The 14,408-nt window shown below is 39.7% G+C and overlaps 1 protein-coding gene across 1 annotated transcript; it reads right to left on the bottom strand.

Moving 5' to 3' along the window:
* Positions 1–998: 998 nt before the first annotated feature.
* On the bottom strand, positions 999–12,435 carry LOC134496347 (epididymal sperm-binding protein 1-like). The gene is made up of 7 exons (XM_063302080.1): positions 12,369–12,435; positions 10,304–10,450; positions 8,702–8,860; positions 6,430–6,591; positions 2,741–2,905; positions 1,780–1,950; positions 999–1,003 (listed from the first exon to the last, which is right to left on the bottom strand). Exons 1-7 carry the CDS (start codon positions 12,433–12,435, stop codon positions 999–1,001), a joined length of 876 nt encoding a protein of 291 aa, XP_063158150.1.
* Between the last annotated feature and the right edge of the window lie 1,973 nt (positions 12,436–14,408).

The following is a 14,408-nucleotide window of genomic DNA, read 5'->3' as shown; positions in this document are numbered from 1 at the left end:
GCAAGCATATGAATGCCAAGCATTACAGTGGGTTCTCCAGATCTTGTTAGGTCTGTTTCAGCCCAAAGCATCAATTTGGAGGCAGGGCCTATCATTAGGCAGTATGAAATAGCCATCTTAGAAAAGTTCAGTAGTATGTAAAGAGCAACAGCAATTAATTTTAGCCATACTTTTTTGGAGGATAGAGCGGTCTATCCCAGATTATCTGTCCCATAACTCCTAAATGAGGGGTGGACATATGAAATCCCATAGCCAAAGGTGAACCTCAAGTCCTTTGTTTGTGACTATCTAGAGCCAACTCTGACTATAGGTGCTAAAAATAATTGGCGTCATTTCCTACCATTTATAGGTAGTATGATTCAAAACCTTTAGTGCAAGCCCTTAAATAGACTTAAAATAACTATTAAAAAGCTAAGAAATTCATAAATTACCCCTCATAAAAAGAAAAAGACTAGAAAAACCTGACCTTACCTAGTTTGCATTCTTATATTCATTGCTGTTCATGGCCACCTAAAAAGTTTGTGGTCAGCCCTAGGATATCAAAAAGATGCCCATCTGTCCTAACAGTCAGGAACCATGCTGAGACAAGGAATAGATCTCTAGTGTTTTATTACTGCTACATTAGACAGAAAATCCTAACAAACTGAAGAAGCATGGGAAAAACCCAGACAGATAAACCCCAAAAGTTAAGGCGGGTCTGATCTGTGTCTCTTTGAATGACTGCTTAACTCCTCAGTCCTACGCATGAGTTTTCCCCCCTGGATAGGGGCCCCCTCCTGCTCACCATCAGTACTCATGACACCATCCTTGCCCTAATCTGTCTACTGTCCTCAACTAAGGAACAGGACGATTTCCCTTCACCAATGGTAAAATATGAAGTAATGCTGCTGCTACCAGGGCTCAGAGGGCCTTCAGCAATATATCTTCTTGGGGGCCATAGTTCATACAGACATACATAATTGGAATACTCTTCCCTGGTTTCTCTGTCCTACCCCCATTCACCCTAGAGAAAAAAAAAACATTGCTTAACCCAAGAAATATTGTAACATAATTTTGTAATTCAAAGCAAGATGATGTCATTTCATTCATTATTATAAAAGAAATCCTCAGAAAAGTTCCTATAAAAATATCTTGTTCGTGGACATGTTATGCTAGATTAAAAAGGGGCTTCTTCAGGGGGTGGACCACATCCAGAACACCACAAATGACTTCTGTTTCAGAAGATTAACTTCTGAGATACCACCAGATCACTCCCAGAAAAACTGGATAAGCAAAGTCCAGAGGAGGAACAGAATATTCCAGATTCTCCAGAATGCTCCATTCTTGGAATGGTTAGTTTCTCATATCCTATCAAATTACTTTCATATTGGTCACACCCTCTTCTTTCTCATAGCCCACCACTTTGGGAAGTATGATTTCCAACTTATCAGGCAAAGGCCAAATGTAATCCTTGGTCTTAAAAGTTGCATTTCTGGTTTATTTTGCCTTTTCCCTTGAAGCTCAAGGAAAGATGGTGGGGTTGAGAACACACTTCTGGCCAGAAAGTCACCCAGTGAGCTAGTAGCCAAATACCTAAAGACCTACACTAACTAAAATCTGTTAATATGTTTATTTTCAGTGTACTCAATAAACTTCATATGTCCTACATTAAGCATACAAACAAACAAAAACCCAGTATCAATTCTGAAGTGAGTCCAGGAGCTACACATGTGGCCCTGGACCTGTAGGTTGTTCACTTCTATCCCTGCAATGCAACTATTTTGTCTGTAACAATCCTACCTGTGATATTACAGTACACCCATGTATTATCCAAATCAAAGTTGCTCGTGGTGGCACACCACAGCTTCCCATCACTCATGCCCTCTGCTGTACATGTGCTATAGGAGTTGCCTTTGTAGATGAATGGGAATACACAAAGTGGATTCTCTACCATTAGATCAAGTTCTGGTTCTGAAAAGAAAAAGCTGAGACTAGGATGTGGGTACCTTTCACATATAATTTATGTTTAGAGTGGTAAATAACACAGAATGGAAAAATATTTATTTGCTTACTTCCTCACAATGATGCTGAGCATATGACAAAATCAGGATTTGCCTTCTGCAGTTTCCCTCCTAAATGAATTTGCAACAAAAGGCCAATTTGCCTTTATGGAACCTATAAGACCTATAGACTTCTTAGAGACCTATAGATTTCCTAGAGACCTATAGATTTCCAGACATGCTGGCACAGCTATGGCTCCATCAGACTTGGAAAGTCCTCTGTTTCAGCTAATATCACCTTTCCCCACAGTCCATGGAACAGTCCTCACGTAATACTTCTGGATTATTCTGCATAATTTTGTATTAGTTAAACCAACTTCAGTTATAAAAAGGGGGTTTTGTTAAATACTGCATTGTTTGTCCACATTATAACTTTTGTGGCCCTACATTTCAAAGTGAAGGACTAGTTTATATAAATATTAACATGCAGTCATTTCTTATCTCTTCATATTTCTCATGTTATTTCTTATCTCTTCATATTTCTCATGAGGATTGTATACCACAAATAAAAAACAAATGCACATTGACAATGCTATACTGTACTCATACACACACCAAGCTCCCGTAAAGCAGTTTCTATTTCATTTAATGGTAGGATACCTTTGGTAGGATACCTTTTCAAAGACTAGCCTTCATTCCCTGATCTAACTGGGCCCACTCCTTGAAAATCAACAGAACAAAGTATTCACTTTTCTTCCTACCTGTTACGTTACAATATTGCCATTTCTTATCTATGTCATAGTTGCTACTTGTGGCACACCAGAGTTTCCCATTATCCATGCCCTCATCAGTACATGCACTGTAGGACTTGCCCTTGAAGATGAATGGGAAGGCACAAGTTGGACCATCTTGCTGTAGATCTGCCCCTGAATGTTAAAATAAAAAACAAATGGAGAAAGATATATGGACTTCCCAGAAGAGAAGCAGATGTTATTGTACCATCTGATGACATTTGGCCATCAAATGCCAAAATACGGCATATTTTGATGGCAAAATATGGCATTTGCAGACATCCAGAGCCATAGACAACATCTGGGGAGGTTGATTTGGGGGTTGGGACAGTGATGTCCAAACTTTCCTTTGTCAGGAGCAGTTCAACAGAACCCACCATCCAAGATTCACTAGTGCTTCTGTTCTGGGAACTTCAAATATATGTTTGAATTCAAGAACCATTAAGAAGGCAGTGACAGGTGCAAATGACCTTCTCACTCTGTCAATGCCTCTTTAACTCAAATGTATATTTTTCTGGAACCACACAGCTATTGTGGAATACGTGACGATCATATGAGACCAGGAAAAGGTGCAGCTTCTTTTAGGAACTGCTAATAGATGTGGCAAGTATGCCCATGTCCTCTCTGAAGCACCTTTTCTATTTCAGATCTGAACACAAGAGCTCATCCACTTTCTTCTGGCAGGCATGAGCCCCTGCATCAGGATACTATCAAAAGTCTTCATGACATCACCACCTCTTTCCTTACTGAGCAAGTAGCAGTAAGCATGTCTCTGTCATGGAGCCAAACAAGCTAGCAGCATGAGATTCCTGCATTAAATCTAATAGGTTAAAATAGGTCCCTGAGCAAGCAGATGTCACCCATATTATTTACCAGTTCAAGACTTCTTTCCTCAAAGGCTATTTGGGGGAAAAGTTTTGTTTATTTTCCCTCTCTCTTTTTCTCTCTTACTCAGTTCCTCTGGACAGAACTTCCATTTCTTGTCAAGATCGTAGTTGACAGTGGTGGCACACCAGTGTTTCCCACCACTCCACCACTCTGCAGTGCAGCTGAGATAAAGCTTGCCATCATGGGCAAATGGGAAGACACAAGGTAGATCCTCTGCCTTTTCTTCAGGCTCTGATGTTTAATAGTTAAAGGGGGAAAAAGGTATGGAGAATAGCAATTGCCCAAGGATAATTTTGCAACATAAAAGTCTACAACCTAAACTGAAGCATACTGAAGCCAGAAGTGGATGTAATAGAAAGCAAGAAGTTGCTTTCAGGGTTTGTTATTTTCTCTCCTTTGAGTGCAGTATAGCTGAACACGTAAAGTAATATCCTCATATTGAATGTTTGCACATACACACAATCACACATAGACCCAGCTGACTGGTAGAAGAGGGAAATGCTCAGAGCAAGGAGATAATTGTCAGAAGGAAGGATGAAAGGAATATGGAATGTCCACTGTACAGTAGCATGCTTTATATAAAGGCTTTGCAGATATTCCCACCACCCTACTTCTGCCAGATGGTAGCTAGGTAGCAATAGAGTAGATGAATGGATGGATGATGGATGATAGATGATAGATAGATGATACAGTAGATAGATAGATGATAGATAGATAGATAGATAGATAGATAGATAGATAGATAGATAGATAGATAGATAGATAGATAATGTTCTGCAAAGCAGGGAGAATCTTATTTATTTCAGTTCATGCCCAGTCTCTCCAAGGTTTTGTGATTGATCTAGTCCCAGGGCATAGGTGGACCCTAGATCCCATGGCTAATTTCTCTCCCAGTTGTGAGAGCATTCAGGCTACAGCAAATGAGGGTTTGCTGCAGAAAGGAAAGAAGGGGGTCACATAGCCACTCTGTCCCACCATTACTACAGCAGCAACAGGTGCTAATGAGTCTCCCCTTCCTTAGCTAAGAGTCAAACTATTTCTTCTCCCCTCCTGCTCAACCAGAAAGATTGAATTAGCATTAAAGTTTCTGTAATACCTTGTTAGACTCAGGAGAAACTTCCTTTCTCTCTCCCATTCAGAATTCAGCCACAAACAGCACCCAGCACTCATGGCCCCTCCCTTTGGACAACCTCTAACTCAGCTCCCTGGAAATATTTCTCTTATACCATTATTTGGGCTGAAACATTCAAACTACTATTAGAGGCTAGAGTTTTCTGATCATCTGTGCTGCCAGCTACTTGCTATTCAAATTTTTGCAGCTCAAAGATGGCATGCCTATTCTTTCACCCTTTTCTTCCTTCACAAGCAGGAAGGAAGAAAAGACTGGCCAGCAATGATCAGCAGTGAAGCTGCCAGGCTTCAGAGGGCTCTATTTCCAGTGCATGAAGATGCAACAAGTGGCTCTGGAATAGCAGCAGAGGAGGAAGGGGATAGCAGTGGTGGCAACTCTTCCCTAACTTGATCTCTCCATCCTTCCGATTGGAACCTCATGCTTGGATGACCATATTTTGACTGCAAAAATCAGGACAATATGGCAGCAAGAGATACCAACAACTCTAATTGTTTGCTGCCGTCTAGTAGTTACCAGGTTTTTCCAGCTCCGATATGGTAACCTTACCCCACGCAGTCAAGCTTGTTGAAAGCTGGGGACAAGGTGTGGGCATCAAGGAGGCTAGGAGGCAACCTTTGCCCACTGTGGCTGCCTCCCCTGCCTTCACTATGTTTACATCGCTAACTAGTTCTTTTTTCTAGTTGGGTGTAACATCCAAGACCTCCAAGAAGTGTCTTCCTGTTGCAATCATCTATTTTACCTTGGGATTATCTTTTTCCCTGTCCTTAGGCTTTGAGCAAAACAAGGCATTTTCTCTTCCCTACCTTACTCCTATCCTCACTTATAACTAGAGGAAACAAATGTTCATACAGGTAGTCTTTGCTTAATGGCTACAATTGGGACTGGCAACTCAGTTGTTAAGTGATGTGGTTGTTAAGGGAAACAACATAAGACTGTACTGGACTTACAGTATCACTTCCGCTGTGGTTTTTAAGCAAATCACCCATGGTCATTAAGTGAGGCATCATGTGACCATGACTTGTGATTTTACTACCAGCTTATCCATTGATTCTGCTTATCAGAAGCCAGCTCTGAATTGTGCAAATGGCAATCACATGACTGCAGGGATGCTGTGATGGTTGTAAATGTGAGGACCAGTTGTAAAGTTATTTTTTCAGCACTGTAGTAAGTTCAAATGGCCACTAAACAGGGCAGTCATTAAGTGAGGTCTACCTGTATAACCCCTGTAGCTGAAGAATTCACAGGACTTGCTCTATAGAGGCATGGAAAAGTTAGTTTTATTGACATAAAATATTCACCTCAAATAGTTACTGGCCATCCAATAATGGGAAATATTTAAGACAAAAGTCAGCAAAAGAATCAATGTTGCAAACACCACAAAAATAACATGTCTGCTTTCTCATGGTCCTTTTTCCAAAGAAACCAGTCATAAGTATTTGCATCTATCAGATAAAAAGTCTCTCTTGTACAGAAAGGTGTGAGTGGTTCAGACTATCCATTATTTTTTTAGATCCTGTCTTAATATCCTACTCCTGCTCCAATCCCCACCATCCAATATCATGTATTCTTTTAGATAACCTTTCCCCCTCATTCTACACAAGGAAAAGGACCATAAATACTTTGCATGCCACCATCCTACCAGAAGATTCACAATAGGTCCATTGCAAGTCAACGTCATAATTCTTGGTAAGGGAACACCATGGCTTCTTGTTAGAAATTCCATCTGTTGTGCATGATGAATAAGACGTATGGTTGAAGATGAAAGGAAAGACACAGGGGCCCTTAGGATTGGCATCTAATCCTGTGCAGAAATGAAGATTAGTTTCCTGTTACAAGCTTGTTTATTTATTTAGTTATCCAACTTGGCCCCGCCCATCTCCTCCCATTGGGGGACTCTGGGCGGTTTACAATAATCAATTAAAACATCATAAAATATACAGTATAAAATTACAATAATAATATAAATAAGAGTAATGATAAAGATATTTAGATAAAGACAATGTGTCCTCTTTTTTTAAGGGGGAGTGCAAATTTAATCTAGCCAGTTTAAATCTATGTTTAAAACAGATGTTCTAAAAGAAAAATATTTTAAAACATATGCCTTGTTTTCCCCTTCCATCACAAAAAAAGGAATTCAAAGCAGTTAAAACATTATTTACAAAAAGAAATATATACTGCATCCACCCTTTCTAAAAGAGATCAAATAATGCCCAATATTAACATTAAAAACAGCAGCAACAAACAGCTTCTGGAAAAAGAACTGGAAACTGGAAGACAATTAACCCAAAACAAATGAGCATTCAGTCAACACCTTTTGTGAATAGTCATGCTTTCCCCCAGTGTTATGGCTTGACAAATTTCATGGGGTAAATATTCCATGAGGTCAGTGTCACCATAAAAAATACCCCCCCTCCAGTACCTACAAGGAAGGAAGCTGGGAAAGCTCAGTGCTGCATATGATTTTGAAACATGAGTTAACCTCCTTTGCTTTAAAGGTTTACATCAGCATCCGAATTAAGGCTACAGTTAAATCTGGTAACCAGTGCAGGTTATGCAAGAAAGCACCATAGGGCACCATTTCACAAGCTGCAATTTACTCTGCTATCAGAAAATTTCTTATATGAGTTAGAAATGTGAGTGTGAAAATTGGGCCACAACCATTCATTTGTTTTCCCTTTCAAAACTCCATGGCTAAGCAAGCGCCCCCCCCCCCACCTTCCTGTCATTATCTTATCCCCCTCCCTGCAACTTTCATACATCAAGCTATTCTGCTCCCAGACACCTGAAGAGTGTCTACTCCCTTAATAATGTCTTTATTATTCTCTCTGTCTGTCAGATCTAGATCTAAATCCAAACTCTTCCTTCAATTTCCTTCTCCAGCTGAACTAAGCCTTGCAATTGAAATACTCTCTAAATCTTTCTCTTTCCAGGTTATACTGTACTCATTTTTAATCACTCTCCTTTAGCTTGACAGTAGATGAATTTTCACACATTGCTAGATGTTTCTTAGCATGTAGTTTTATCCCTCTTGGTACTCTCTTACTCTTGAAGAAATACTTTGTCTCCCAGGCCTGAATCTATATACTACCAAAACTCTTGTGTCTGTTTGATACTTTGTAACCTTTAACTGGGTGAAACAGTGCATCATAGGCCAACAATTTTTGAACCAAGGTACCTCAAATGGACTAACTTACAGAATGCATCCAAAAACTGGGATCCATGACTCCTGTGGAATTGAAATTTGGCAAATATTATAAAACATTTTATGACATAAAAATGTGATAGATTTTGAGGCTGCCACTGGTTCTCAGGAAAGACAGAGCTCATTCCAAGGAGATAAGAGGAGTCGCAGTCTAGTGAGCCTTTGCAGAGGTCAAAGAGAGTTAGAGAAGCTGAGCCCTAGAGTCTCCCAGGTTATTTCCCCTTAGGTTAGTTGGGATAGCTTTAGTCTGGCAAGATTCTGTCTGTATGGTGAGAGCAATAAAGAACTGGAGTTTGGAATACACTGACTTGCCATTGTTCTTGGGCTGGGCCTGACAAAAAATTATCATAAAACATTTTATGACATAATACAAAGTGTCATAAAACATTTCCTGTGGTCAACTCCTGGTGTTTGACTGGGCTATGCAGTTCAGTATGAATCACATGGGCTATTTTCAAGGCAGATATATCTCTGAATATCTCCCTGAATTTTTAAGAACTTTTCCAGTGAAGGTAGTACATTAGAAGCTCTGCCATTGTTGAAGGTTTTGAGGAATCAGGTAAGACAATATCTCTGAAACAATAACTCAACAGGTCACGGGTTGTCTAATTAATAATAAAAATCTTTTGAAACTGTTGACTTGGAGATCTTGATCTCTTCTATGCTTCTGTAAGACAAATAATTATAGCAGTCAATATCTTGCTCTTACTGATGTCAGCACAGTAGCTCCACTCAAGATCCTTGTCATAGTTTCTTGTGGTGGCACACCAGAATCTTCCCTTCTCCTCATCAGTACATGTGTAAAATGTCTGGTTTTTGTAGACAAAGGGAAACACGCAGGATTTGCCTCCAGAATTTCCTCCATGCTCTGAAAATATGGAGTGTATGGATTTAGTTGGAGGGCTGAAAAAGAGATAGCTAAGAACTGCACTTGCTTATTTACATCCTGTAACACTCATTCAGTTCTATCTCCTGTCTTCTCCATTCATTGTTGTCAACCGAGTGGCCTAAAGGCAAGCAAATGGTTTTAGATTCATGTAAGGAATGCTCTCTTTTTGCCTTTGAATTTTTAAATCTTTTCTGCAATGGTCAGGATCAATGATGTAATATATATGAATGGCTATGTTTTTAGTAGGATTTGTTGTTGGTAATTTGGAATGACTGAATAACAACAACAACAATGCATTAAGTCTGTCTGAAAGCTTCTATACTTTGGGATTATTTATGCTTTTTTATATTTCTTCTCCTGTAAAAAAAAAGATGATAAATTATGCCTCTGTGATTTGGCAGTTTGCTGAATGTTGACAGTGGAATCTCTAGGGTTCAAGAGGCCACTAAAAATGGCTACACTGTAAGTTGCCCACCCCTGTTTCAGACACATCATTCCACAGTAAGGAAAAGTAACAAGCTGCTCAGACTGAGAATTAGGACAGGATCAGAAGCTTTTAAAGTCCAAATTATCCTTTGTGTCTCCTGAGCTCTACTGGATTTGGGAATTACATGAGCTGACCACCTTTTGAGGGCTGGTCTGATACATTTTACTACTTGAGATAAAACAGTTGTACTGCCTCTCCATTTATTTATAGAAGTATTACATTCAAGCAGGGACGCGGTGGCGCTGCGGGTTAAACCGCTGAGCTGTCAATCGGAAGGTCAGCGGTTCGAAACCGCGCAGCGGGGTGAGCTCCCGTTGTTAATCCCAGCTCCTGCTCACCTAGCAGTTCGAAAACATGCAAATGTGAGTAGATCGATAGGTACCGCTTCGGCGGGAAGGTAACGGCGTTCCGAGTCGTCATGCTGGCCACATGACCCGGAAGTGTCTATGACAACACCGGCTCCAAGGCTTAGAAACGGAGATGAGCACCGCCCCCTAGAGTCGGATTCGACTGGACTTTACGTCAAGGGAAACCTTTACCTTTACCTTACATTCAAGCAGATAATTTCTCATTTGAGTGCTGCCAATTGGGAAATATTTTCTATCACATCTGAGGACAGCAAACTAGCTTAGAGAACATAGGATGGACTCCCTGGCACATACCACTTCATTTTCCAGCATTTTACAATGCCACTGTTCCCTAATCCCAGCATCTGTTGTCAGAAGCAGCAGCTGATGCAGGCAAGGGATGAGAGGCTTATAACAGTGACAAACAGTAGCCCTATTTAGATACTGTGTTAATTCTATTTTTCATGTCTTGCTTAGAACCCATGAGCCAACTGTTAAAATGTTACATATCAAAACATTGCCCAGAGAAGAAGATAGGTCTAATGAGTTCTAGATTACTAATTTCTGATAGAGTTCTGGATTACTTACCTTTAATAATGCAGTGCTTCCACTGGCCATCTATGTCATAATTATCTGTTGTGCTGCACCAAAGCTGCTCATCAATAGACCCATCTCTAGTGCAAGATGAATATAATGTCCCATTAAAAACAAAAGGTAAGACACAGGAGGAAAAACCTGGGAAGAAAAAAAAATGATTGAGATGGGGAAACAGTGTATTCTAGCCTAAGAATCACAGAATAATGAATAAATAGCTAGAATCCAATTAATAAATTTCTAAATTATGCCAATAACTGGGAGAGGAAAGACCCAATCCTATCTCTGGATTAATCAGCTAAACAAGACCATACATGTGCATCCAGAGGTGCCATTTTAAGGAAAGAATTACCCAATAATGTTTCCCAATGAATCCTACTGTTTGTTTAAGGCATACAAATATATGCAACATAAGGGATTGATTCAGTTCCTCTTGTGAGCCCCCAGTTTGGAATTGCAAACCTTGGAAAACTAAAGTACATCTTTCACTGAATCAGTGATATTTCAAAAGGTGGATTTCATTGGCTGAAAATTTAATACAACAAAAGAGAGTCTTCATTTGATACAAGGTTTGTAGTTATCAAAGTCAGGATTTTCAGAATTGTTCTTCTGGGTATATGCATCGGATTGAGTGTGGAGGTTATCTGCTTACACACATACCAAAAGTGACTTGCCCCTGGAAATCTGTTATTTCAAGGCTTATCATCTAATTAAGTTGTTCTGATGCACCCTAATGCTGTAATGAAACATTCCCTTGACACCTGGAGGCAGAACTAAATGTAATCTTCCCTGCTGCACATGGGGAGTTTCCCCTGCCTTAAGATACACAGGTCTCTGCCTGTGCAGAGCTAATATGTGTAGTTAATAACTGCATGAAATTAAATACATTGCCCACCTAAACAGATTCATTAAACAAAAGAAATTCAAAGAAGAGACATTTATGTTAGAAATATGCATTAGAAATCCCAGCTATACTGGCTTTCCATTAAATGTGCTAAACTGTCTGGAAATAGATTGTTTTTCAAATTTTCCCCATCTTTTAGTAAGCCTGATTGAAGTCAACATTCTCACTGACACAAAAATCCACTCACCAAGAAAAATACTTCAAACCCATTTTTTTAAATCCAATTTACCAAACAGATTTCCAGAAACATTGTCTTTAATCTGTTTTGCAGCATATACAGGATTTTTATATAAAAGCCTTTGACAAAATAGACGAAAGCTGAATCTTGATCTAAAGGAAGGGAAAGTAAGATGAAAGTATAGGAGAAAAACCTTATGGAATGGAAAAAGCAAATGCAGAGAGTTCAAAACCTCATCTATACTGGTGGACTAAACTCTGGAAAATATGCTCTCCCACCCTAAACCTGATGTTGGCATTGCCCCTTCTTACAACAGACCAATTAAGAGTCAACTAAAGGCATCTCAGAGTTGAACATGCCTCAAAGAATTGTATACAATCCTTAGCTGCAGCTCTCTGAAGAGATAGCTTGAAAAACATCTCCTGTCATTAGTGAAATGGTTTCATTAGGGCAAGATGACCAGAGGGGTCCAATCTGGAAGACCTCCCAAGTTCAATGTCATACAACACATCTTTAAAAAAACAGCAATTAAAGAAGACATGCCAATGTTGTCACCTGATAAAGCTGGAGGGAAGGGTAAGAGATGACCAAGGTTGAGAGGGCAGAGGAAGAGGAGAAAGAAAAAGCACCCAGAGGAAAACTGGGGAGGAGAGAAACTGGAAGTAAGTTCTCAACAGCATATATGGGATCTTTGGTGTAGTGGTTAAGGCATCAGGCTAGAAATCAGAAGACTGTGAGTTCTAGTCCTGCCTTAGGCACAAAGCCAACTGGGTGACCTTGGGCCTGTCACTTTCTCTCAGCTCTAGGAAGGAAGCAATGGCAAACCACTTCTGAAAAAATCTTGCCAAGAAAACTGCAGGGACTTGTCCAGGCAGTCTCCAAGAATCAGACATGATTGAATGGGGGGAAAAAATGGGATCTAACAGCAGATGGCCCAGGCTCCTTCAACCTCTCTAAAATCACTGCATCATTCTTACCTTTGCCAGCTGAGAGGACTGGCATGAGATTGCAGGCAAATATAAGACAAAGCAGGCAGGCAACCATCTCTTCTTGTCCACCCAGTAAGCTGAAGTGACAAATAAAAATGCTTCCTCCACTATATAACTTCTGCTGGCTTCTCCCCCACATGGTCCTAACCAAAGTAAAACATCTCCTCCCTTCTGGAGGAAAAAGAGCATAGCTTTTTTCCCTCTCTTCCTCCCTGCAAAGCAGCTGTGGCTGTTTGCCATTATCTCCTGGACATTTCAGATCACCATGCACTGATGATTTCAGGTGAAATAATGACATGGGCTGTGATTCCAGGATTTCCCACTAGCTTTAATGTGTCATTCTGTCTAGCCAGTTATTCCCAAAGTGGGACTTCTAAAGATTAGGAAATAGGAGGTGATGGGATAATTAATCCAGCAACATCCAAAGTCCCCAAATTGCTGTGGATAGATTCGGATTTCAGGCTCATATTAAGACTGATTGATGGAATGTTAGAAAAGCCATGTGAGAATGTCTCAGACTCCTGTAAGGCTCAAGTCACTGTGTTTCCAAAAACTAATCAATACATCATCCATTCAGAAAGGGAGCTGTACAAAGAACAAAACAAAAGGTCACCTCAACTTCAGGTACCAAGTCAACCAGATCTCCATTCAGTAGGCTAAAGTAATAAATGATCTTCTGGAATTCTACTTTCTTCTCCCCACTCCTGAGGGCTGCTATTGTTTCTTAGATGCACAGCTGGCTCTGGGGCTTAATGCTCCATGGAATACTTGGAATCCTCCAAACTGAGAGCTCTCTACATAATGCTGGCCAACAACACATTAGATATTAGTGGTCAAATGTCTTCCCAGACCCTTGCTTTTCCATAGTAGATTTTTAGAGAAGGAGAGATAAGATTTAAGACTATACAACAGATTAGACAGCCAAGACAATATTTCTGAAGCAACCGTTAATCAAGGACTCATCTTTGCCCTATTACAGATTTTCCTTTTCTCTACTTTTCATTGTGCTGCTATGGATCTGTATGAAATAAACAATATCCTGTAACATTTCTGCATTGCAGGTGGCTGATATGCTTGATAGGTGAATGTTTACTGAATGATGGAATGAAAACAGCCCTCCAGAGACCAGAGTACTGATTGTGACTTTGTCGAAGTATATCAGATTATCTATCCATTTGATAGATAATTGACCTCCCAAATACTGATATCTTCTGTGCATCCAAGGCTCTGGCATAAACTCCTTGCCTAAAGTCAGAAATTAACCTTGTATTATCTTATTTTAAATATATTATTTTCATGATTGTATACCTGGATTGATGCTTGATTGAAAATATCAATAAAAGGGAACTTTTTAAAAAATCAGTAGTTGGTAACAATTAAAATGAAACCATACATTATAAAACATGAAATTAAAAACAAGACCATTGAAATCAACTAACAGGTAAAAACTTGGCAAATTAGATCATTTTTCCACTTTACTAAATTCTGAAAGAGAAGGGTCCAAATGCACTTGCCTGGAGACAGCAGTCCATGGCTTGAGAGCCACACAGAAGACCCTCTCCATATTACCAGATAGTGGAACTTCTGGCAATAAAAGCATCTTAAAAAGATTTCTTCTGCTGATTTAAGTAACCAAGACAGTTTTGTACAGCGTGAGATAGTCCTTCAGAGCCCCTCTGACCCTAACTGCTGAAAATTATCAATAAAGTTTCCCAACATTTTGAGGGAAAATGAAAAATGAATAAATCCACATTAGGCATGATGTAATTTAAAAATGAAAAGAAAATACAGCAACTAACCTCGTTGCAAACAGGAAAAAAATCCCATTTGCATGCAAATCATATCATCACCCCACCAATTGAGCCCCTCCCTCCAAATATGTTAAGTGTAACACTTAGCCATAAGAGGCTACCCACCTTTGCCCTAGTCCTGTGTTTCAGATTCTGAACATAGGGACCCACAACTCTAAACCACATCCCTCATTGCTCTTTTGAACTGAGACACAAGCAGTAAATATACGTTAGTCAG

Source organism: Candoia aspera, chromosome 4 (assembly GCF_035149785.1).
Source record: "Candoia aspera isolate rCanAsp1 chromosome 4, rCanAsp1.hap2, whole genome shotgun sequence".
NCBI classification, from domain to species: domain Eukaryota; kingdom Metazoa; phylum Chordata; class Lepidosauria; order Squamata; family Boidae; genus Candoia; species Candoia aspera.
This window is presented reverse-complemented; position numbering and strand designations above follow the sequence as displayed.